At 35.5% G+C, this 27,695-nt stretch overlaps 1 protein-coding gene across 1 annotated transcript; it reads right to left on the reverse strand.

The window, feature by feature from the left end:
- Positions 1-293: 293 nt before the first annotated feature.
- On the reverse strand, positions 294-27,695 carry LOC128993037 (b(0,+)-type amino acid transporter 1-like). The gene is made up of 12 exons (XM_054416791.1): positions 27,653-27,695; positions 23,582-23,791; positions 22,960-23,061; positions 17,793-18,035; positions 17,170-17,295; positions 15,280-15,424; positions 14,500-14,623; positions 7,514-7,617; positions 6,269-6,365; positions 5,801-5,950; positions 4,117-4,285; positions 294-1,715 (listed from the first exon to the last, which is right to left on the reverse strand). Exons 1-12 carry the CDS (start codon positions 27,693-27,695, stop codon positions 1,648-1,650), a joined length of 1,581 nt encoding a protein of 526 aa, XP_054272766.1. The 3' UTR covers positions 294-1,647.

Here is a 27,695-nt window from a genome sequence, read left to right on the forward strand (position 1 = left end):
GCACAGAATAGGCTAATGACAATTGGATTTGATTATGCTCTCATTTTAAATTTTAATAGCATAGGTTTCTTGCCGGTGAATTTAATCTTGCTTGGGTACTATCACCTTTATTCACCCAATATTTGCAAACAACGTTTGAGTCCTTAGCATAAAGTTCCTACACTTAGTGAATCAGTTGAGGCTTAATACTTTGTACCCGTGGTAGCTATGGAATTGAATTTTTATTTCTGTCCCTCATATAAATAACATGCAAATAAAAGAGCATATAGGAACTGAAATAATACACCCACATGTTATTTTTATTAACAAAACTTTTATTTCAAAATAACTTAACACTTGTGTAACAAAATAATAAATTCTTCCAACAACTTAATTACCCGAGTGCAATACTTAGTTGTGAATTCCCTCTGGATATTTCGGTGGGAAATCCAAGTAACCGTTTGGTAACATTCTTACATTCGATTGATATAAAACAGCATTATAAAAATTACAATTATTCTGTTTATCAACAAGAGCATAAAACAAAGATAATAGACATATTTTACTAAAAGATACAAAAAAGAGACAGCACAAGTATAAGACAGACATAGATAGACGGGCTAACTAAGAATAGTCATTGCTTGGATTGATATTGTAAGGTATTTCTAATAATTATCCGTAATCTTTAACCTCGTTTCACGCAGCATACTGTCTAACCGAATCACGTGTAAAATTGCTCGATAAAAATGCCTCTTTCACTAATTTTTAAATAAGACTGATATGTCTGCTTCTGTGAATAAATTTTGAACCGTTTATGTCAAAAAAATATTTTTGAAAAGGTGTACTTTTTACCTGACTTGCGTTTTTTATTTCATTTTGCTAACTAAAAAACATAAAAGAAAGATACTTTTATTTGATTTTTACTTTTTACCTGTACATTCAAAAACATTTCTACATTCTTGCTATTCAAATCTGTATGTTGAGGGTAGGTATAAAAAAATAAATCTATTAAATAGATAGAGAGATTTCTGGCACTGATTGGTATCTTTTTTATACTGCTTTGTTAAAAGTTCATTTTAGCAATTTATTTTGTTTACTTTTAAGACAATGAAAAACTTTGAAAAATATCTTTTCTCTACTAAGTTTCAAGAAAATTTTGTTAAGTATGCACTATAACATGAGAAAGCTTTGCGAAATTGTTATTCAACAAGTAATAACTGTAATAAAATTGGGTGATAACATTGAATCAATTTAGTTGGATTCAAAACTATTTGTATTAGAAAGAATAATTCTTCTAAATTTTAAGTCTAGTTTCGTTATCACAGATTACATCTCTAGTTAGTTCTCTAAATGTCAAACAATATGCTCATTTAAGTAAACAAAAATTATTTCTTATGTCACAACAACGCAATCTTTACTGATAAAATTTCAATATTTAAAAATGAAATTTATACTTCGTATGGGTAAAAATTTACCACTTGTAAAAATGATATATTTTTAGATAAAATATAAATCCTGTTCCATGATTAAATGCACCTTTGATAAATAATTTTAATTGTTCAAATTGCACAGCCTCGATGAAAATCATCTTGTACAAAACCGGTTTCCACTTTTGTAGAGTAACTATTATAAAACTTAATTAGACACCCATAGATAGACGATGACGTATTAATCATAGACTACGCTCTGGGTAGGGGCCACCTCTAGTAGTAGTTGACAGAATACTGTGACACTATCTGCAATCAAAGAACCGGTTTATTAGTTCCGGCGTAAAACTTGTCGCATCAGAAAACACACCAATGTGAGAAATATTGCAGTGCATGCATTGTGCTATGCGGTCAGGTTTTTTAATGAAATAGGATCAAATGGAATTAGGATGGACGTGAAATGCAGATGTAAAACAAAACCGGTTAAACGTAAGGACAGTCAAAGTATTATTTCTAGGTTACCAGGTAGTATCTTCGTTAAACACTCACCGAAGGCGATTCCAAACTCCTGTAGAAAATCCTATCTGAGAAGCTATGAGTGATATTACTTATCTTTGGTTAAGCATATTACTAAAATAGTATATACATAAATAACACACTTGTGCAAGAATTTTTTATTTTTTAAATTTCTTCCAGAGGATTAACTTTTTACATGGCGTTCTACAGAAATTGTTTTGGTACTTTTATTTTCATACAATTCATAAAAAAAATAGAATTAACAAATATCCTCTTGTAATTAAGTAATGGATCACTTGGAAGAAGTTTTTGAATTTTTGGTAAAACCCTGCTAATCCAGGCTAAAAGGCTGTTTTTTTTTTGTTTTTTTTTTTTGTGAAACAAGCATTCCTGGCTTGTTTATGGGCATTCAAATGAGATTGTGATTGTGATAAATTACGATAAAGCACGGAAAAAAGGGCCTGATACTCGGTCCTAACCCTCTTCTACTTTTATTCTCTGTTTTAACCATATCATCGCTATTCTTAGAGATATTTTTCAGATGTCACTCACTATTTTGACTTTTTCGATAACCCAGGACTCCCAAAGTTCCAAATGTGCAATTAGAAACTGTTTCCAGTGTTGTATTTCTTTCTTTCTTTTATCGTTATTTCCTACACCAGTGGCATTTTGAATAAAAAACAGATTCTTTTAAAGGAAAAAAATGTGTAAACCATTCAAATTTTTTTTGATATACCGGGAATCAAACTCTTTCTTGTATCAATCGAGATGCTAACTATAACTACATATCCAAGTCCAAACGCACAAATCTCCAAAAAAAACTATCCAAATACCAGAACACGTTAAAATTCATTGTTGAACTAAATTAATAACTAGTCTCCATCAAATTCAATAACTCAAATCTTAAGTGTAATCTTCAAAATTAAGATTGATAATTCTTAAAATAAAATTTAAATTTACATTCTTAAGCAGCTTGACGCAAAACCCTGCGCTGTAATCACAATGTATAATTTAACAACAAAACACAAGCAACTGAGGAATAGAAAATGAACAAATGAAGGAGTGAGAAAACTAGAATGCGATGAGGAAATCCCTGCCTACTTACCAGAGGAGGTCGATGCTGCCAACCACCGCACTTGGCTGAGGCGGACAACAATCGGCCACTCTGAAAGGAAATTGTCGCCAGCAAACTGTCGCCAGCACAACAACTACGTACTTAGACCTAAACTACCTCGACCACCGTAGCAGCAACGTACTTAGTTAATGAGAAACTTAATATAATGGGAGGGATGAGCAAATAAAAATATAAAGCATGTCGGATTTATTGACTCAGCTCTAAACATTTAGTTTTAGAAGTAGACTCGTGTTTATTCAAGGCAATTTTTGTTGAACAGATAGTTCTCCTGGTTAGGACGATGCTGATAATTATGCTTAAAAGTATATTGAAAGGGACCAGGAAAAATTACTTCCCCCAAATAGGCCTAGGCCTACTTTCATAATTTATTTTTTTAAGCCCCTGTTGAAGAGGACTCAATGAAACTTTAATTTTCACACCAACAATTAAATTTTAAAAAAATGTTAATATCCTTTAATCAATAGTTGAACATCGATAGTGAAACATTAAACAAAGAGATTCCTTTGGTTTTGGCCTACATGAAATAATTTTAAAATTGATGTCTGTGTTTCATGTAGAGTCACAAAACACTCATCTAGTTTAATTTTTTCAATTTCTCTCGACTGTTTTTCTTTGAGCTTAGGATAACCACGAGTCTACCGTTTGTTGTAGAGGAACCCTGATTTATAAATTACCTTTGATACCCTGAGTTATCTTAGTATTAAAAGCTGCAAATCTTTGTTTGTCGTTAAACCAAGCAAAAACTATGTAGGCCTAACCAATATTTAGTTTAAAGAACAAATCAATTTAACGTATGATGCCTATCACTTTCAAAACCCTTTAGAGCTCTATCCCAATACCACTTTTTCGCAAACATTAACTAAATAAATAGTTAATACTTTGTAGCTTTAAACTATCATTTGTTCAATCCACAAACAGTGCTGTTCCCATTGTCTGGATTTCAAAACGAAACACATGGAATTTACATTTCGGACTAATCACAAAATCAATCCGAACATATTCAAACAAGTACGTACCTGTTAACTGTGGAAATGAGAGAGTTTGAAAAGAGGTACTTACCTAAGACGGCTGGGTTGTACTTGAAGTGTACGAAGGGTATGTAGAACAGGAGGCCTGCTATGATGAAGAGACACGCGTACAAGTACTCGACTTGGGGTGTGTCTATGATGGGAGCTATGACGAGATACGTAGAGATTACCAGGACCAAAACTGGAATGATAATAGGCACCTGCAAACAGAGAATTGGTTGAATAAGCGTCTTTTATAGGCCAATTTGTAATTAAACTGAAGAAAGTGTTAAGGGGTTTGTACTTTTCACCTGGTTTGTTGGAAAGGAACCTAGAATCGAACCTTGGAGTGTTTTTAGGAAAATAGCTATTACTGTAGAGTTTAATGTGAAATCTCAGTCCATCAATTGTACTTTGTCATTCTAGGGTCTTCAGAAGCCGAAAAAACACAATTTTGTTCAATTGTTCTGTGTTTATCCATCTGTAGGCACAATAACTCTGATTTTGATGAAGTTTGACTACAACAAATAAATTAGTATCTATTTGAACTAGCTAACCTATTTGGCGCATGGAATCGTGCACAATCTAGACACAGGGAAAGCAGGACTTTTTATTGATCTTTTTTATTTGGCGTTTTCGGGTATTTTGGTTTTGTTAGAAGATGGTGGAAAGCCTATGAGTTTGCAGTTTACGGCCTGTATTTGTCATTTATTTGTGAAGGCCGGTAAAAGATTCTCGTTTGATTAATCTTCTTTAACATAAATAATTCTCTTGGATTTAATTTGTTTAATTTAATTTAATTTAATTTTTATTTGATTTTCTATATAGTGCAACATCCTATTTACCAAGATGATGAATGTGTTGAATGCAGTCACTGTCTCCCATGTTATCATAATGGAGAAACATTTTTTATATTGATTTCTAACTTGGTTTCTGCTGGACACATTTGCAGTTGGTAAAATAATTTCATTACATTCAAACTTTAAAAAAAATATCCAGCATTGCCTCCAGGATTGATTTAAAACAATTAGGTTTAATGATGTGCAAGACGTTTTTTTAAATTAACATGTAGAATAGCATATTTTGTATTAGTTAACTGTTTAGGTTTAACTCTCAATAGTCTCCTTTGGGATCATGACATAGATTGTTTGATTTAAATGTTGAGAATATTTGCAGCCGAACAGCTTAGTTCTAATACACGATAGAGCAACAAAGCTACTAGATCTGCGCCTATTTTATCATAGACATTAAATACACCTCGGTCTACCTATATCACATATGAAGACTTTAGTCAAAAGACTTTTAAGTGAGATAATTTTTCATAGCAGGAAAAAAAATAAAGATAACCTCCTTTGTAATATTGCTAACAGTACAGAGCTACTAAAACCAGCACCTTTTTGTCACAGATAGTCAATACACACACAGCATCACTTTAGTTGGTATATAGTTAGAATTTGAATGCTAACAATTTTTTCTCTGCAGAATCCTTTTCTAGAACATTGCTTGTAGTTGTAACCTACAGTAAGTGCAAGCAGTCTGGGCGCGCGGTTCCGTCTCTACTAGCCGTCCTGTGTACATTTCACCAACTCCCTCCACCACGCCTAGCCATGAAGACAGCTGAACAACCCCAGAGCCGAGTGGGCCAGATGTTTTTTGAAATGAGCAATAAACACTCCCCCCTACACCACGGGCCATAGCGCGGCCGTGCACCCAGACTAAATAAGACTACTCTGTACCTTGTAGGGCCTGGGGAAGTTTGGTCTGGTGAACCTCATCACTATCAACGCCAACATCGCTCCTCCGTAGAAGATCCAAGCCGTGAAGCTGAAGAAGTCTATCAAGGAGTTGATTGTCCCTGACAGCACCATTGCTATTGCTATGAGTGACTGGAACAGCAATAAACCGGTGTCAGATATAGCTAGACATATGAGTGTTTTGTAAAGTGACTTCAAAAAGACAAATTATTTACGATAGAATTTAGAGGGGAGGCTTTTGGAACATCTTCATTGTCAATAGTTGATGATCATCCAGCATTGATTCAATTTTGAACCTCCAAAATCCATGTGAAATGAAAACAGTTGAACTAATGAGGTCATTAGATAAAGACTACTTCATGTTAATAAAATAACTGGAAACCCTCCTAGTATACAGGTACTGAACCAGGAATATTTAAATATAGGACATACGTCAACTGTAATGCTTACATGGAATATTAGTCCAGGGGCAGGTGTCATCCTCCTTACATGCACATAAGACAGGACCCCCATCAGATGTCCCTCTCTGCTGGCTGCAAAACACAGTCTGCAACATAAAACATTGTTGTCATGAACAAGAAGATATGAAATCTTTTATTATCTAATATATAAAATTCTCGTGTCACAGTGTTTGTCTGCAAACTCCTCCGGAACGACTTCACCGATCGTTATGAAATTTGGTGTGTAAATTCTGTAGGTATGCGAATCGGACGTAAACTATTTCCCGTTTCGAAATTCTTAAAAGGGCTCCGCCCCAGTGGCTCTGGAGTTTCCCATGTTAACCTTATGAGAAATGGAATTAATGAATCTTAACAGCTGTTTCAATTAAACAAGTTGGTTCTGTTCTATGATGTTCAATAGCATTAAAGTTACAAGGATTACCAACAGGGTGCAGCACTATTATTTCTTTTACATTATTTATGACAACAGCTAATTTGCAACCAAAAGGTGAGTGAGCGTAGCGAACGAACTTCAACCTGGAGGCGAGTTAGCGTAGCGAACGAGCTAACCTGAAGGCAAGTGAGCGCAGCGAACGAGCTCCAACCTAAAGGTGAGTGAGCGTAGCGAACGAGCTCCAACCCAAAGGTGAGTGAGCGTAGCGAACGAACTTCAACCTGGAGGCGAGTTAGCGTAGCGAACGAGCTAACCTGAAGGCAAGTGAGCGCAGCGAACGAGCTCCAACCTAAAGGTGAGTGAGCGTAGCGAACGAGCTCCAACCCAAAGGTGAGTGAGCGTAGCGAACGAACTTCAACCAGGACGTGATTGAGCGATGCGAACGAGATCATCTTGAAAATTAAACGCAACGGTACTTTCTTTCCATCGGTCTGTCTTAGGGGAAACCTATAACTTAGGCGATACGAAGTTCGCCGGGTCAGCTAGTTTTTGTTATAAAAAATTACAAATACAAGACAACGATGGTTACACAGGAAAGAAAGAGTACCATGGTTGAAAATAGTTGTGGTAAATTTGCTTTCATTAACACATATGTTTTAGGTCTGAAAATGCATAGTCCATGTAGAATGACAGACTAGATACAATAAACACAGATGTAAAAAGATACTCATTCTTTAAAAATATCATACCATTTACCAAATGGTAAATGGCCAAAAATTTACCAGCACGCCATACAATCTTAGTGGAGTTGCGATTGAACCTTGCTTTAATCAACTGAGGGATGCAATTTCAATTCATTACCTTCCAGCTGCAAAGAGAGTTCCGTTGGCTGAGCCGAACGTTGAAATTGTGACGGACAAAGGCATCAGCCATGCCATGAGGCCGAGGATTCGGTTGCCAAAAGTCTGCAAAATATTTTGATTTCTGTACTATTTGACTAAGAATTAAGTGAATGCACTGTTTTATGTCATAACTCAAACTCAACTAACTTTATTTACCTTTATACAAACATAGAATAACAAATAAACATATGATAATAATTAATAGAAATTAACAGGTGTTATGAAATAAACTGTCTCACAACATCCTCCCTTTTAAGTTTGAAAGTTCTTCAACCAGCTTGGTTTTTGTATGTTTCTCTTTGGACGGTTGTATGGTTCTGTTTGATGTGTATTTGCTGACAAATTTTGTTCACTGTTTTCCTCTCTTAAATAAGGGGCAAGTTTGAGGTGGAATCGATTTCTTCTCACATTCCTCTTATCAGTTTCAACAATATATGAACGAGGGCTGTCCAGGATTTTCACAATCTTGCCATGTCTTCTAAGGTCCACAATCCAAACTGGGTCTCCTATATGAAGAGGATTGAGAGTTTGCACTTTGTGCCTTCTATCATAGTTGTGTTTGTACTTCTCACGATATCTTTCTTCTCTCCCTTTAAGATCCTTTAGATCTGGTTTTCCACAAAGCAAATGTCCTGTCTGAGGCAATGTGCTCCGTAATCGCCTGTTCATAAGAAGCTGAGAGGGACTGAACCCATTCCAGAGGGGTGTCGTTCGATAGGCTAGAAGCGCTAAATAAGGGTCTTCCACATTTTTCTTTAGAATCATTTTGGCGATTTTCACTGCCGCTTCAGCCTCTCCATTGCTTTGGGAAAATTTTGGGCTACTTGTTACATGCTTGAAGCCATAAACTTTGGAAAATGTCTTGAAATCTGAATTTTCAAGGACTTGAAATTGAGACCCACAGTCAGACCTAATTTCTTCTGGAATGCCGTGTCGACAGAAAAAGGCTTTGCATCTCATTATTACTTCTCGTGATGTTAATGACTCTAATTCAGCTATCTCAAAATATCTGGAGTAATAATCTGTCACAGTCAAAAACCAAATGCCTTCAAGTTTGAACAAATCCATCGCAAGTGTTTTCCATGGCCTGTCAGGGAATTGTGTGGGAAGCAATGGTTCATGACTGTTCCTTGAATGTTTAATACAAGTAGGGCATGATTTCACCATACTTTCAATGGCTGAAGAAATTCCTGGCCACCAGACTGACTCTTTTGCACGTAAACGACACTTGGTGATTCCAAAGTGACCTTCATGTACTCTTTGAAGTGCCCAAGACTGCAGAGCTGGCGGAATTACAAGTCTTGAACCTCGTAGTATCATCTCGTTATCAACACTTAGCTCATCCTTAACTGAATTGTACGGTTTTAGGTCATCTCGCAATGATGTCTTAGAAGGCCAACCTTGGATGATTATTTTTTTCAGTTCACGTAAAGTCGGATCTTTATTTTGTTCCTCCAATACTTTAGCAACTATGCAGTCGTTTATATCGATGGATGACAAAACCATTTGAACAAACGCTTGAGTTTCTTCTTCTAACTCACGGTCATCAGTACCTGAAAATGGGAGAGGTGCTCTTGAAAGAGCATCAGGAACTAGAAGCTGCTTTCCAGGAATATAAGTAATTGAAAAATCATATCTCATGAGACGCAATCGAATTCTTCGAATTCTTGGAGACAATTCATCAAGATGTTTGGACTTCAAAATTTGAAGCAGTGGTTTGTGATCTGTTTGTATTGTTATTCTCTTGCCAATAATAAATTCTTGAAACTTTTCACATGCCCAAGCAACAGCTGTAGCCTCCCTCTCGAAGTTTGCATCGTTTTTTTCAGAAGGAAGAAGGCTTCGGGATGCAAATGATACTGGTCGTATAGAACCATCATCTTGAACTTGAGAAAGAGTTGCCCCAAATCAGAATATCGTCCATATGGACTGCGACATTTGACTGGTTGTCTAAGATTTTGTTCATGCATTTCTGAAAATGTTCAGGTGCTGATGTGATTCCAAATGGAAGTTTGAGAAATTTAAAACGTCCAAAAGGGGTAAGGAAAGTAGTTAGATCCTGGGAATTTACATTTAAGGGGACTTGCCAAAAACCACTGTTTGCATCAAGTTTTGAAAACCATTTTGCTCCTGAAATTGAGCTCAGAGACGTTTCAATTTTGGGAATCGGATGATAAGACCGCTGGATGGATTCATTCAACTTTGTTAAGTCAACACATATGCGGACATCTCCATTAGATTTAGGCACTACTACCATTGCTGAGCACCATTCAGTAGCATGCTCAACTGGTGTGATTACATTATTTTGGACCATACTTTCTAGTTCTTTTTTCACTTGACACATTAGGGGTAAAGGTACTGTCCTAGGAGTGGTTATTGCGTATGGCTTTGCGCCATCCTTAAGTGCTATTGTGTAGGGATCAGGAATGACGCCCAGACCACTAAACATTTCATGGTATTCGGTAAAAAAGTCACTGTCTACCTCTGCAACTGAATTAACAAAAGTTAAAATTTTCAAGTCCTGTATTGCTGGACGACCAAGCAAGGGTGTTATGAGTCCCTTCACTACGTATACCATGTGATTTATTTTAACATCTCTGTATTGGATATTAGCTCTAACACAACCTACAGTTTCTAATTTTGTTCTACCAACCCCAAACAACTCAACTAGAGTCGGCTGGATCCTACTTGGATCAACTATGCCAGGGGGAATTACTGTTACATCTGCCCCTGAATCAATTTTAAATGTTTGTGGCTTTCCCTCAAATAGTAATTCTAGTTTCCAGGGCTTACATTTTGACCCATCCCCAAGTGTACCTATGAATACTTTATTATTTGAAGGTCCAAGTTCACTTACTTCATTTTCATCAGTTACTTCCTGTGCTTCTTTAGATCTGCAGACCTTCGAAAAGTGACCAATCTTTTTGCATAAGTTACATGTTGCGCTTTTTGCTGGACACGTGCTTCTTGGATGAGACGGTTTATAACCACACCAGATACATTGCGCTGGGTATTCTTGTTTCTTTTGACGAAACCTATACCGGTATCCTTGATTTTGGTTTGAACTCGATGACGTAGTTGCTTCAATTTGAACTCTTTTCTCATCACATAAATCTGCCTTCTCTTTCTTTACGTTATCTGCATGTCTTATTACTGTAATGGCCTTGTCTAAATTCATCTCGGGATCTAGCAACAAGCGATCACTAAGTTTCTCATCATTTAAACCCAGTATTAGTACCATCAACACCATTTCATCATTAAGTGAACCCCAGTCACAGGTTCTAGCCAAGGAATGGAGACTAACTATAAACTCTTCAACTGTTTCATTAATTTTTTGTTGTCTCTTCAAAAACTTTGCTCTTTCAAAAATTAAGTTCCTCCGTGGAATAAAATGTTTGTCAAATAAATCAGGGTTGCCACCAGCCATGAAAACCTTGAAAAGCGTGAATTATGCGTGAATTTAGGTGACCATGAAAAAGTGCGTGAATTATGCGTGAATTTCGTCATTGGACCATGAATTCTCAAAATCATTATTAACAATTCAGCCAAAACCCCTAAATGTGCTGAATCAAATACTCCGTATTAAAACCATTCTCGAAATGAACACCGAGATAAAACGTCAAAGTGGGAGTGTCGAGATAAAAAGTTTTGTTGCCATGCCACGAACAGAAACGATTGCGTAGTTTATTCAAGGTCAAATCCGATCGTAACCGACGTCTGCCGAGTAGTCTAGAGATGGGAATTATCGTTGTTTTCCGGCAACGGTTATAACGATAACGCACTGCCCAATAACGTGTTGCGGCAACCTGTTATTTCAATAACGATTGCCAACTCACTCGTTGCCGCTATAAACCGTTGTCCGCCGGTCGGTGTTGCGGCGTTCAGTTATCATTGTCGGTTCTCGGTTGATCAGTTCAGTTTTCAGTTGTAGTCGGGAGTCGGGCGTTACCGCGTTGTCCAGACAGGATGCGTTATTCTAGTTCGTTTCAGAAGTTATCGTTGCTCTGGTAGCGTTGCGGCAACGGCACTAATGGCAATGCATGTTTTCGTTTTCGTTGTCCGCGCGGCTTTCCTGCAACATTGTGTAGATAGATACGTTATTATAATAACAGGGAGTTCTCCGCAACGTGTTGCCGCGATAACGTTGCCGTGGCCGCAACACACAATTGTTATTCATCCTGTTATGTTATAACGCCCATCTCTACCGAGTACCGATCTACCGATAAAATCGATGCTTTCGGAGCTAAAACATCGATCACATCGATGTTTGTTCCGAGTTTCTCGTCTGTTCTCTGCACTGTAACAGCCAATTAACCTAAAACCAATACAATTCAGTTACGGAAAACATCAATATTTCATTACTTTTGTTGGCCTAAAAGACCGATGTAACAAATCAAATCATCGGTTCGGTAATCTACCATCGATGTAAACAAATAACTTCGAACATCGATAGAAAAGACATCGATGTTTCGAAAACATCGACAATCGGGATTGATGCTCGCTCTCATTCTCTACTCTCTACTGCTACTCTAGTGTTCGTGTGGAAGGAAATTCAGAGTAACCATAACCTAAAAGTTTTAAACTGATCTGAGTGATCTGAAACTTAGAAACGAGTCAAACGTTTGAAGTAGTGGTGGACACTGGACAGTGATCACTTGTTGCACTCGTGATTCCGTTTTGTGCTTCTTATAATTGATTACCCAACACTCAGTGGAACAAGTGTTCAAATTAAATATTTTTTATTATTGATATATTATACTTCCGATACTTTACAACGTTAAAATAAGAAGTACCTTGCCTTGCCATAAAGGTCAAAATGGCTTGCGCCGGCTGGAACTTAATCGTCTGCTGTGTTTGTTTTGGTCAAATATGTCGTCATTTCAAACTACTGTCAGTGTTTAGTAAATGTGTTACAACGTGAGATTAAGTTTATTTTTTTGGGCCTAAGTTGCAAGAAGTCAATGTTGTGCTGAAAAATGGTGATTTCGTTCTGAGGAAGGTAAATGTAAATGTTTTGTTGAAGCATTAACTAGGTGTTTTCAGTCAATACGAATCTAACTAATGAGATGTAAATTTAATTAAATAATTGTTTTAACTGTGATTTAAACCTGTGTAGGCAAATAATAATATATAAACTGATCCAATCTGAAGAAACATCCTCCTAACTAAGTTTATTTTAACCTTTTCTGTAATGTAATTAATTATTTTTTTATTACTTAATGTAAGTTAGCCTATGTCTAAACTTACATACATTCCATAACTTTTGTTTCGTTCTTAGCTTTAACTAAATATTTATTTACATAATCTTACCTTTTTAGAGTGTTATTATCAGTCAGTCGGTAACCTTTAATCTTCTCAATAAATAAAAGTTGGTTCAGGCCTAACTTAGCCTAGATTCAGCTTTGGATTACAATGTTGTAGGCTAGCCTACTGTGTTACTGTATAAAGTAATAAATTGCATGTGCGTTTTAGTAGGCCTAGATATGGCCCATTACTAAGATAACCGTTTCTTGATCATGTTCTTAACATTTCTTTTTATAGTAGCCTATTATCTTAATTTGATGTTTAGACAGTAAAGTTGTAGGCCATTGCTGGATTAACTTAACTAAGTTAAACCTTTTATGTTTAGATGCAATGTTTTTTAGGTTAGGCCTAGACCTAACTACCAATCCGACTTATTTTTTTATTTATTATTTCTTCTAACGTTTGAATTTATCATTAGGCCTATGATGTTGTTAAATCAGATGTTTCAATTTTTTAAATAATTACATCGTATTATCACACACAAGATTTTTATTAATATCCTTTTTCATCTGCGATTTTACTTTTTTTAGACTGGATAAATTATATTAAATTCTTATTTTTAACTCTAAAATAAACGCATGAAATGTGTTTTATTTGATAGTAGCACACAAAACTATATATTGTAGATAAATTAATGTACAATTCTGAACTAGGCAACACTCTTTTATGGTGAAATTGTGCGAGCATATACCCCATGAATTTTTCAAAACTACCAATGAAAACCTTGAATTATGCATGAATTTTTTTATCTCACTTTGGTGGCAACCCTGTAAATCTAAGACTTCTTCAAATGTTAGCGTTGATTCGGTTGCTAAATTAAAAGATGCAAAAATCTCATCAGCTTTCTCACCTAATGTGTATATAAGAGTGTTGATTTGTTTGTTCTCAGACTCTTCAGATAGCCCAGATGCTGACCGATATCTTTGAAATCGTGTTTTCCATCTTGGCCAATCTGCTGGTACAAAGGAGAAACTAGCTGGAGGTTGAATTACTGAATGAGTGTTTGATACAATGATTGACTTCTTAGTTGAATTGTTGTATTCATTTTCTCTGCTTCTTTCATTTTCATTATCTTCATAGTCAGATTGTTTCCTTCTTGGATTTCTCTTCTGAGGCATAGCTCTAAACCGCTGCCACCATGTACTATTTGACTAAGAATTAAGTGAATGCACTGTTTTATGTCATAACTCAAACTCAACTAACTTTATTTACCTTTATACAAACATAGAATAACAAATAAACATATGATAATAATTAATAGAAATTAACAGGTGTTATGAAATAAACTGTCTCACAACAATTTCACTAATGAGATTATCAAATATTTCAACAGTTAAATATTGTACTCTGATGCCTTATTCTACAATTAAAATCCAGTTGTCTTATTCTAAATGTAAACAATGTCAGTGCAACAGCTGATCAACAAGTCTTATAGCCATTGTGGCCAAATTGTTGTTTAACCTCATCTGGTTGTTGCATGTTTATCTTTTTTTGTTTGTAGAATAAAAAACTTGAGTAAGGCAAAGTAAAACAAGATAGTGTGGCAAAATGAAAGAATGCAGAATTAATTTTTTTTAAGATTCAACCTGCACAGAAATGGTTCTTTTTAGGCAACTGTAAGAAAAATAAATGAATACTTACAACAGCAACCGCCTCTGACTCGACCATTTCTGCCGCAGACATTACGGCTAAGTATGAGATGTTTATCAGCACGTAACAGACCGTCACTAGTGGGATGCCGATGATTATTGCTCTAGGAAGATTCCTGTGTGGAAAACCAGCATAAGTTAGGAAAAGAAATATTAATGAGTTGAACTAAGAAAAAATACAACTACCTATTTACTCATTTGTATAAGTAAATGAAAAATATCAATGAAGTGATATACTTCAGTAGAGCCTCAATTATTCAATGTTCATTTATATCCAACATTCTGTATTCTTCGACCCCCTGCGGATGATCAAGCACTGTGAAATTGTAAGGTATGACTATACAATATAGCGGTTAAGCCAAGAAAACCCCTTTTACCACCCAAACTCAGAAAATTCACGTTATGCTTTAGGTCACTGCAGTTTGTCAACTCCTTATAACTGCATTCTGCATTCCCCTCTGCTTTCCTTAACTAGTTTCAGTGCTATTTAAAACCAATGGCTAAGTGGATGTGTCAGTTATTTTTTGTGGCTGAGGAAGATGGTTGTTTTAGTGAAAACAAACTTTAAATCATGTATAGGTTTTTTTAATGGAGAAACACTCATTTGATTATTTTTAACATGTTAACAGTGTGTTTTTTTCTATTTCCTTTGTTATCTGACCTGACTGCTTAACATATCTTGTCGTAGTTAGTTTAGGTTGGATAATCTTGACTCTACTGTACTTGTGTGGACATATATATATTGTAAATGAATAATTGTTACAGCACTTACTTTGATGGATTTTTTATTTCTTCCGTGACATAGTTTAAGTTGTTCCAGCCGTCGTACGCCCACAGCCCGGTGTAGAAGGCTGTTGCGATGTTGCCAATGGACGAAGTCGTCCCTTGGAACGGCTGTTCTAGATTTTGTGTATTACCTGGAAAGACGTAAGAGTGAAAATTCAATCATTTGAACCTGAGGAACAACTCGTATACCTATATTATCATGTATTTTCTCCATCATATGAACACAACAATGTATTTTATTGTTAAATAAGCTGTTTGTGGTGAACCCACCTGTATGAGGATAGATAAAAGGTAGCAAAATGCATCATCAGAGGGAGCAACTTTTGAACAATCAACCCTTCCCATCAATTTAGGAACCATCCATGGTTTATTGTAGGTGTGGTGTCCTATCAAGCCCTGTTACGTACATATTAACTCCTCATGAGTTAAACACCAAACCTGATCGAGATGTGATTTTAATCCTTAATCTACGATTGTGTTTCTGACTGGAAAAACCGTTTTAAAATCACACACAATCGTCTACTGCACTAGTAGGGTGAGAGGTGTAGTACAACCCCCATTACACTGACTTGTAAACCTTTACACCCGTGTTCAGCGAAACCTGTGTTACCGTCTTTGTTAAGTAATGGTGACATAAATAGTGGTGAGTGAAGATTTAGTTATATTACCCTTGATGTGTGATACATCCTTGTGTTCTTAAAGTAAAGGCGTAGCAACTTTTCCAAGGTATTACAACTCAAAAAAATTATTAACTTTTTTTACCCACCCTATTAATAAACTATGAAAAAATGTTTGAGTTATCAAGTGACTCATCTTAATTTGATAACAAATTGTTCATGAGGTAAGCAATATTTTGTTCATTTGAAAGGTGAAACTTTTTTTAAAGATAAAAATCAGGTCACTCTAGCGAGAAAGAAAATCTGTTACACAAGAGAGAAAGAGGGAGAGAGTAAGAAGGTGACCTGGTCATTGCTCCAACCACTTACTTCCCCCCCTTCCCCCTAATGGGCTATAACTTGCAACTTGCCCCCCACATCCCCTATCAGCACTAACGGTTTACTACCCTTGGTTGAATTGCCAGCTTCCTTTACAGCGTAAGTATCATGTAATACTTTCTTTCTACATTGGAATTTCAAATGTTAATTGTTTTAATCTGAATTGTCTGAAGAAAACGTTTTTTGATAATTTTAATGCAACTTTTAAAATTTACAATATAAACAAGAAACAAATTAACTTACCACTATATTCTAAATTTTAACCACCTTGTTTATCTAAACAGCCTGTTAATTTAGAGTGAAGTAACCGTGATAAATATGCCGTGTTTGTTTTTTAGACGGTATAATCTTTCCCAAAATCATTCAGACAAGTCTAGTCAAACTTTGTTAGAAGAAAGATTTATATCACCATTGCATAATACAGAGTCTTAATTATCTCGTCTTTGGTTATCTGACCATATCTTTGTGTTTTATTTTGGGCCTTTGGCATTTTGAAAGTGTTTTTTTTTTTTAGGGAAAGGTCCTTACCTTGTATTGTCTGACCCTCTCTGCGGAGGATCAAGTATTGTACCAATGATTCACGTGCTGCTTTCATGTGGTGTAACTTTACACTGTAACGGGTACAGACAACCATGTTGCCACCACTGAGTGTACTTATACACACCATGTTTTAGGCACTTCATGCATACAAATACATTTTCGGATTCTTTTAACATGCTGCATAAGACACAGTTCATCAACTCCTCCGTCCTCATACATTCATAGCTCCTACAACCCCAAAGGTCTTACGATGCGAGCAGTACACATATATAGCAATATAGCTTTATCTATATTTCACTGTTACAGTAGTGGTGTACAGTCTAGTCAACAATGAAACACACCTTCTAGTAGTTTCCATGCGCCTCCAATAATGACTATGAGGATGGCGATCAGCTTTGCAGCTGTGAACGCGTTCATAACTCCGGTCGCCAGGTTCACACTGTAGCAGTTGATGTACATGATCACCACTAAAATAAAAAAATTTAAATAAAACATACAATTTTGATTGCCAATTAACATTAACTCATTGTCCAGTACTCAAAAAGAAATTGAACACATTAATTAGAAGTCCAAAATCAGCTGTTTCTATAGCCATGACCATGTATTAAAAGCCCAGGTATCAAAGACAGTCGTATGTCAGATAGTTTAAGTAGGTTCAATAACGAGGAACAAACAGTGAAGGGACTTTTTCAAAAATTTAAGGTCAGTTTGCAAATCTACACACCTAGATGAACAATTTGGTATGTAATATGTGGGGTTGAATCTTAAAACAAAAAGCCTTATTGTTCACAAAGTTTCATGCAGCACATTAATAATATAGATAGATAACCTGTGTAGCTTTGTTACCAAGATCAGCTGTTTAGTTCTATTAAATCAAACTAAATTTTCTTTAACTAAAGAATAAACTAAAATATTTCCTGTATAAAGTAATAAATGAATGAAATGTTTTTTTCCGCAAACTTACATATAGACAGTACAGAGACCAGTTTAACGACAGTGTCGGGTGGTTCACACTCGGAGACGAAGGCTTCAACAGCGTACTTGGCGAAGCTGAGGCAGATGATGGCCATCTGAGAGGGTTTGAGCACCAGTGTGGATACCCAAGAGAACAGGAATGCTGGAAGTGGACCGAACGCGTCCATGAAGTACGCGTATTCGGCACCACAACTCGTGTTCATAGTTCCCAGCTCAGCGTAGGCCAGTGCACCTGAAGAGGTAAAATATTTTTGGTTGGTTAGGTTAAGAGTTTTTAACGAGGAAACAAATAAATTATTTGCTGCAGAAAACAGCTGTTTTGGAGACATGGTTTGTAATAGAGTAAGTAGTGTAATAGAGTAGTTATTTTTATTCCTAGGTTGAAAAAGAATCAGCTGGAGTTGAAGACATCACCTGTGCTTTCTTGTATTTTTACATGCTTATCTCACTTGTAAATTTAACTTTTTTCCGAAGACAATAGCTTTGATTACCATTAAGAAAGCCGTAGGCATGGAATTGTCTTCGTTCATTCTCATATGCAGCTTCGGAGGCCTTTTCCCCCTTGGACAGTAACTAATCCTAACCTACCATGAAGAATATCCATAAGAAAACATCATTTTGTGTAAACATTTTTGTTAACAAATCTAAGACTATCGATTCTTGTTTTTAATGGTGTAAACAAGTGTGGTAGTAAAACAAAGATCAATTTGATCGAGGCGAGAAAACCTATACAATTGTATTATCGTGTACAATTATAAATGTAGTACAAGGTATTGTTTATCAGGTCCGTTGTAAGGTCACGGATCATCAAGCGTGTGCGATGGACAAACATTGCCAGCAGTATCAGCCAGCACGAGAATAGCTGCTGTTCTACACGGGTCTGCTTCATTTACGCATCTCTTTCAATCTCTGTTGTCTTATTTCTGACTTGTAAAAAATAGGGTGTCGACAAAACAGGTTGGGAAGATTTATTGCTACACGTAAATAGCCTTTACAAACTTTTTGTTCCACCTCTACATCCTAGGACCCTAAGATATACCCTAGAACTGTTTTTACACATTACTTCAAGCTAGACCTACAGGGTTCCCGTATAATCATATAGCTACAGCCGTTTGCATCTGGCGGGATTCGAACCTGGGTTTTCAGGGACCAAAGCCCTGCACTCTGCCCCTAGGGGTCTAGACCAGAGCGTCCACAATTTTAACATTGGAGCATTAATTGAGAAACATAATCATTGCAAGTGTACCGGTTTATGATCAAACCAAGTAATATTGTTGTTGGTAGTGTCTTTTAATAATTTAATTAAGACAGCTAGAATATTTTAGTGATATTTTATGAAAACCAGGGTGTAGGCGATGAGTGAGTGTGGATGTGGAATGGTGTGAGATAAACTTTATAGGTTTTTTACTGACTGAGATAAGTTGTTTCTTTTTTAGAACCGTGCATTAAAAACACAATGATAATAAACAGTTGGGTTCAGCTTTGAAAAAACAATAAGCTACAACTAAGTTTTTTTTCAAAATTGAATTGGCAAAAGTGGTGTGATTGTAAATTTTTCACTGCAGTAGCGCTCACCATAATCTCGGAATAAAATGGATAGCCCATTAATACTGAGTAAAAAGCTTTGTGAAAACGCCGTTCCTACCAGGCAAACACCATAAACTACAACTAGCTTGTTTTAAGAGTTTAGGTAACAAGAATCAGGAATAATAGAATATAATCTGGAAAGATTATTTTCTGGCAATGTTTATATACCTTGAACAAGACATAAATCAAACAAAATTGAGATCCCCTTTTAAAAAGCTGAATCCAGAACTCAAATTTAAATATGTTCTTCAAATTATAAATTTTTTGCAATCGGTTATTTTCAAAAGCAAATTCAAGGTAAATTATTCCTACTTTGGAATGTAGACACACAGAGGTAAACCATCCTTAGACAAAGGCAAGGAATGCAGCATCGATATGAAGCTGTGTCGTGCCAAACTAATATATCCAATGCCAGGTAACTTGGCACGGCACCCACACAACAAACATTATACTCTCAAACTACTCCAATTACTTCTTTATAATCACCCCATTAATGTTAATTGCATTTTGTTTTGTGATTTACAATTATTGCCTGTAAGTACAACATCATGCGCACAAAATTTGGATGAAGGCCATTAGACAGGTTTTGTAAAGAGTTGCCCCAACAGCTTTGATATAAATCTATATGTATAAATTCGAACATTTGTGAGTCTGTAACTCTGTATGCTTCTCCTATGAATTACCTAACTGTCAATTGATTGGCTTTTGCTTTTACTTTGGGAAATTGGACCATGAAATGAAAGTTTCTGTTTTATTCCCGATCTCAATCCCTTAGTAGGTACCCCAGTCAGGCATCTGAGGCTAGGAGGTAAAAGGAGGAGCAAGTAGACATCCACATAGGGCCGGTTAGATGGCCAGAGCCCCGGGGCCCTGGGTTCTGAAGGGGCCCGGTCCGGTCAAATGATAAATCTTTTCTGTACATGTAATCTGCTTAAGTAAAAAATAAAAATGTTAGTATAATAGTATATTGTTATATGTATAACAAAACGGCACGGAGGCGGCTGGACACTTAATCAGGAAAATAGAGGGCCCGCGATCGCTCAGCCCAGGGGCCTGTTATGGCTCTCGCCGGCTCTGCTTCCATATCCTTAATGGAATCTGTAGCCTGTTCTGGTGTATATTCATGTGTGAAAATGGGTTATGGAGTGTAAAAATGGCCGTGAAATCCTTTTCCTTTGTGGTCTTCTGTGAGAATCCACAAAAAACACAATATCTTCCAAAATAAACATTTTCACGGCCATGTTTGGACTCCCTAGCCTATTTCTGCACTTTACCCTCACTCATTACATTAGTGCCATAGCCTTCAGTCCTTTGGCGATGAATGTCGTTGGGGTGTACAAGCGAACTACGAATTTATGCGCATTATTTAAAAAGCTGCCCTTGTATTTAATCTACAATTCCTAATAGCATTATTAGAAACATGTGGATATTCATCTCTTAAAAATCATAAAAAACTTGATATAATCATTTTGAGAACATTTTCATGTATATTCAAACAAGTAGTAAAAATTTTAGGATATTTTATAAATAATCAGAAATAAATTTTAGCTGCACATGGAGGATGATGGTTTCCAGATCAATTTCGCACAGGTGCTGTTTGGTTAACTGAATTCTTTTTTTCACTAGTTTGGCTTCTATCATTAACTAATGGATACTGAAGTTGTATCAATAGTCAAAGTTTCTATTCAACTCAGTGTTTCAATCTTGACTGTTCAGTCTATATACACATCTAGACTTTATATACCGGTATCCCTTTAGGAGAAAGTCATGTTTTGAATATTTTTTTTTAACTTGCCTCAAATAAATACTTATATTTTATTGATTTATTGTTTTAAATATTTAAATACCTTAAACTGTATTACCTTAAAGTGTGATGTTTCCCAAAAATCCTACTAAATTTAACAAAAATGATTTTATTTTTCTCAATGGTACATTTCATCTAGAATTTTCTGTCTGAATATCAAACATCTATACATCACTCTAAATTGTTTTCATAGACTTTTTCCTTTAAAGTTTTTAAGTTTGCCTCAAACAAAAAGTATATTTGAATTTATTTTAAGAGTAAGTACTGAATTTTCTGAGGACATTTTTACCAAAGAACAAAAATGATGTTATTTTCAATGGTATGTTTCTGTTAATAAGTTCATTGCGAGACAAAGACAAACTGAGAGTCAAGGATCGGAATTAAATGGCCGGAGACATCACGTGATACCCGAGTGCTGCGCTGACCTAGGGTTAACTAAGTCAATGTAAGGCACATCATCACTTAACACTCAACACTCGACAGCTCTCTTCACTTTTTGTTCCGAGAAGTTAATTCGGTTTTAAAACGTTCAGATTCACAATCAAAATTATTACTATCCATTTTGTTGGGCTTTGACATCATTGTAAATTAGAGATGTAAATTAAAAATACTTTACTTCAACAAGTAAAATTCGTACAAGTCTCTTCCTCCATAACCTGTACAAAAACTCAAATTTGAGAATAAGAATATTGTTTACATTAATTTAATACCAGAAAACAAAATCACAATTTCACATTTAATCATCATTTTTTGTAAATGAATAGGACCTAAAATATTTTCAGTTAGGCTACATTTGACAAAAATAGAAATAGTTTAGTCAGGATCACGAGTTGTCAAAAGCAACACGTGCAATGAATGAAGACAAGTCCAAATTGGCATCAATCCTTGCATGCTTTTTATAGAGGTTGTGAAATTGGAGTGTGAATTTGAGGAAGTAATTTTTCAATAGGTGTATGATTTTTTCCTATTTAACATTATTCCAAAGTGGGATAAGAAACTAGCCTATGTCTGCTATACATATAACGTACATAAATGAATAATATAGAGTAAATAGCGCTATTAAATATTGGATACAGCAAGTGTTCCAATCTATTGCGAACCAAAAAAAGTTATATGTAAACTTCTTGCATCCTTAGTAGATTTATAGTACATTATGACCATAATTTACACATAAAAAAGAATTATAATTATTGGTGCAAGCACAATTATACTAAAAGAGAAAAGTGTGCGTTTTCTAATTGAAATTAACAAACCCAAAAAAAACCATACAATTTGTGAAAAAAATGAAACAAAAAAATATGATATATGAAATTTTAACACCTTATTCTTCCACAATTTGGAGTAAGGACATGGGAGATATCTTCCAATAGCGCATGGCCTATAGTTTTTGCTATCTATCAATGAACAAGTTTTACCCTAACAAGATTGTGTAATCCATTTTTCTGATTAAAATGTAAAAAATAAAACCAATAGCATCAACAACCTATTAATATTCTCAACATTCTCAACTCTATTGGCTGTTCTATAGAGTTTTTTTTCACCAATAGACACCACATATCCCCAGATTTATATTTAAAACAAAATGATATACAAGACATCAGCTGATTCTTTTTTTTCCATTGTGGATTTAATTTAGCACCACTTAATTTGTAGGAGCATGAAAAGTCTTTTACTATTGGTGGACCCTAAGTTTGATGATGTCCAGTACAATTATGTTTGTATTGTTGAAGGAAGAATGAATGTCCCGTCTTGTCTATTGACCTACCTAAAAGCGACAAGACGCCGCATGCTATCCAGATGACGAAACTCATCCCGACCGATCCCGTGCGGATCAACAAGCCAGACGGCGATACGAAAATCCCAGACCCTGAAACACACAGTGTTGAACATAACAAATGGGAATTCTTCTGAAAATTTCCTTGTACTATCTTAGCATTAACTGAAGAATTACAGTAGGTACCAAATAAGTAAATCAAACTTTAGTGCCTTCACGAGGGTCATAAGCAGTTGACACAACCTGCATGACGATATACACGAGGTTTCCAGTGTTGTCAATAGCTTGACCATCTTGCATAAGACCCTGTTCTGTACTATGGATGCAACTTGCATTTAGTATACATCAGACTCTAAAAAGTCAATGCTATTAGGCAAGTTGGTGGCTCAGTCGGTATCTTGAAGAACTATGGCAGCGATGTTGTGGATTCTCGTTCGGTGCTCGCCACTTAATTTTATCCGTGCAGTTCACTCTACTGTACCAACTTAACCCTTACCTTAAATGCATAAACCCAAGGACTGTGGAATGACAAATGCATGGTTAAAAGAGGTTGCTGACTTCTCCAAAAAAGTATAACTTATACCGGTAGGCATTGTAATTGTGAACAACCTACCGATCATAGTTCCGACGATTAGAGCCACCCCACTGAGGAGTCCCACCCGTCTCTGGAGGTGAAGAGCGTCGTCCGGAGTTGTGTCCGTCCCCTCCAGCTGGTCCCCGGCGTCGGAACCCTCCCCCGCCTCCGTCCCGACACCCCCGCAGCCTGTGTCCCCGCCATCCCCGTCCAGCCCACACCACTCCTTGCCACCCCGCACATTGTTTCCTGCAATAGAAAACAATTGTACACTTGTAAAATGAATTGTAATCACTACAGTAAAAGGTTTTACCATGAACTAATGTTCTGAACAGTTTAGGCTTCTGATACCTGCATTGGAATACACTGTTGTTAACAGTTGTCCAACATGTGCTTAGGATTTACGCTCTTTTAATAATTGGTATTGAGACTTAGAATGCACCTTTTGTTCCAAACACACACTGTAACACTAGATACTGGTACCTAAAAGAAACACAAAGGAAACTCACATTTTATTAACAACTAATTTTGGCTTTAATTATTTAAGTTTCAATGGAGTTTTGATTTATTGAGCGAAGCGAGCGTAGCTCTTTGGGATCAACTTCAATGCAACAAATAAAGCAACATCACTCAATAACGGCAGAAAACATTTCAGCTAAACTTAACAAGATTACTTAGACTAATAGTGAGATGGTTAATAAACAAACAAATTTCAATTAGATAATGCTAATGCAATTTAAAACGAACTTAAAATTTCCAAATTTTAACATTAGGCTTATGGGACTAAAGTAGCCATATGACAGTTTTTTGTTTACAAGAAAAATGTAAACAAGAGAATCATAAGGTATTTATGAACTTTCTAGACTTTTCTTTTAAACGTTTTTAAACCATGAACCTTGTGTTGCCAGCTGATTAGAAACAGCCAATGTTAGAAATCAGGATTTAATAAGCGATATATTGAACCGAATCGAAATCGATATTTAATCCGATAATACATCACAGGTTATATTATGTTGAATTACATCGACGGTGCAGTAAGTTATTACACTTATTAATAAAACGCAGATTGAACACTGATCTAATTTAGGCATGTGGGGAAGGTAGGTCGGGGTTTATGAGTATTCGTGACTAGATTAAGTGTTTTGAAGTAAGGTTAGATTAGGAAGGTAAAGTGTAGGTTATCTAAGGGAGTATGTTTTATCTATGGTTATAGGTAATTGATCGAGTTGTTTATTTGTGTTGCACCAAATTAACTGATAATATTTTCCTGGTCAAAACTACCATAATGTACTTTTGGAAGAGGTATCTGAATAACAAGATGTAGTAAAAACAAATCTGAATTATTATAATTTTAAACAATAAAACCAGCATTAGTACATCTATTGACTTTTTTACATTTAGTTACTTATACAAATATCAAATCACGTTTGTTCCGCTCAACTGGCTTTCACCTCTCTGAAAGCAACCCTAGTTATAATGGAAATTTTAACCTGGCAATAATAGTCTACATAAACATTGTTTTCACAGTTTGTTTAAATTAAAACAGCATGTTTGTTTACATTCTAATTTATATCAAATAAATATATTATTAAACATTGGTTGAACTGTGTTATAATAAAGTTTGCTAATAATTGCCTCAGTACTTCGGGGATTAAGTTTTGGTAGGAGAGAGCCAAGTAAAATGATCAAAGTATTTGATCAAAACTATTTTCCCTTATATCGAGTAATATTCGGTGTAATCTTTGTTCAATCAATAGTAACAGCTGATGTTTTTTTTCCTTTGTACTGTATATTATAATTTGCTAGTATACTGAGGATGGCTTGTTATTAACAAATGATCTTTTGTTTACTCTTTTCTTGTTATTTTGTTAAACCAACATAGTTACTTGGCAACCCATAAAACCAATGTTAAATTTAAAAATTTTCAAATGAGTTGTGCAGTGAAATACAAATTTTCCTGAGGTAGTGGCTGTCGTCAATCAAGTTTTTAGGCCAGAAATAAACTGTTTACAAAATTTGAAGGAAATCATTGATGCCGTTTTCAAGATCTTTGTGTAAGCATACATACAAGCATACATTGTTCATAAGAGTATAGGATATACTTCTTCATAATTTGTGCAGAAAAGTATAACTATAAGTGCTCATTATTGAACAAAATTTGAAGCTAGAAGGATGTACCTATTAAAAGATTGTTTCTCATTTAAAAAATGCTTACAAGTAAGTTAGTTTACTGTAAAAAGGTTTAAAAATTATCTAATTTTACTGTTAGCCTATGTTTTAATTTCCAGTTTTCACTAAGGAACAAAACGGTGTCAGAAAGAATGCAGTGAAAGGTCTTATTTTACTTACAAAATGAGAAAACTCAACTCATTAAATAATCCCTACAGTGCTTTTAATTCCTCGTCATTTACAAATGTAGCGATAAAATAAATCTGTTAGCTAAGAACTTATTTTTCAGTACCTATATGAGCTAATGGTAACAGGATGTAATTAATTATTTTGGTTTAAGATATAAAGCTGTAAATTTAATTTAGTCATTCACCATTAATTTCTAGCTCACATTCATGATTCAACTCAATCTGGATCGGATGGGTAGGCATTCAGAGGAGAGGCGAATGTAAGTAAGATGAAAAAGAATAATGAAAATACTTTTCAGCTTTATAACTCCCCTGCAAAAAAATATCTTTTGCAACCCTGAATCCCATATCTATCAATGTTTTATGTGCTTATTTGATTCCCAATCAACTTTTCAATCTTCAATTGTCCCTGACCAACTGACTCTTTTCATGTAACCGAAATTCAATTGGTAAATATGTGTTCTTTATTTGCTTTTCATTCACAAGTGACCACTACTACAATCTTCGGTCTAATGTTTTGTTTAATTATATTTTGTCACTAATGTAGGGCCTATAGCAAAATCATGTTTTTACTCTTGAAAATAAGCTGAGAATTGGAGATTACTTTTAAAACTTGTACTTCATACTAAATAATAAGTGTTGTTGACGTTAAGAGGGTTCTACCAGGTTCTAATGCATCTATGGTACAAGCTCCCAAAATTCTAAAACAAATTTGTTTCCAATGATTGTGTGCTTGTTTTTGTGCTCTTAACATATCAGAACTTGCAATGGGTGGAGCCAAAATAATGTTTTAACTATTATTTAGAAGCTAAAATCGCATGAAAAAGACTAGGCCTACTTTTATGGATTTTCCAAATGAAATTTTGTAAACAATTACGAAGTTTCAGTTCAGCCAGTGCATAGTTAAGATCTTTGTTAATTTTTTACAGTTTCAACTCGATAAACACTATAATAATGCCAGGAGGTTCTTATTGTAGGACCATGTTTACATGGTAAACAGCGGGCGGATGGAACCCTCTTAAGAGGAGGGAGTTTTACAGTAGAGAGAAAGATCCTTTTGCTTTAGAATCTTAAATGTTTTGCGGATAGACCTATACCATAGTGTGCTACAAATTATATGGTTAATTCATATAGCTAATATCCATTTGTATTCAACAGGATTTGAACCCAGACCTTCTTGAGAGAAGTTCCATTACCTCTATACCAGCCACGTCCATGTTTCATACAAGATTTGGAATAGCAAACTCCAGACTTCCTAAAAGTAAGTAGATTCAAATTGAAGGATAAAAGCCGCCATCAAACATCGTTTACACTACGGATATCAGTATTGACAGCTAGAACTGACAATAGTCTGCTGGCTCAGCTGAGAGCTCAATATTGCCACATGCTTTATTGCTAGGATTCCGTCCGTGCGCAAATGGCTTCCATTCACATCTCCTTCCTATTCATCCCTCCGAGCTGTCTCGGAACGTAAATAGATATGTCAGCTGCAAGTTCACGCGAAGATATATTTCACTTTTGCAGATAAATCATAGAGTTGGCGTCTTTGAGCTTGAAAATCTACTAATTTCAATACCGTACACATATGTTTTTAATTAATATATGTTTGCAGTTATTTCTTACTTGAAATCTGTATATAAGTTGAAGTAATTACAGGCTTGTGGTTTGCATGTGATGCGCTGTCGGCCCAAAAGATAGTTGTGCCCCTCTCCACCTACCCTTCCTTTTTCTCTTCCTTGTGCTCCTAACAAACCTAAAACCTCTTGCACCTCTGGGCCAAGGCTCATAGGGCCCAT

Source organism: Macrosteles quadrilineatus, unplaced genomic scaffold (assembly GCF_028750875.1).
Source record: "Macrosteles quadrilineatus isolate MER2022 unplaced genomic scaffold, UCM_ALF_1.0 Scaffold_4__1_contigs__length_99947679, whole genome shotgun sequence".
In the NCBI taxonomy this organism is placed as follows: Eukaryota; Metazoa; Arthropoda; class Insecta; order Hemiptera; family Cicadellidae; genus Macrosteles; species Macrosteles quadrilineatus.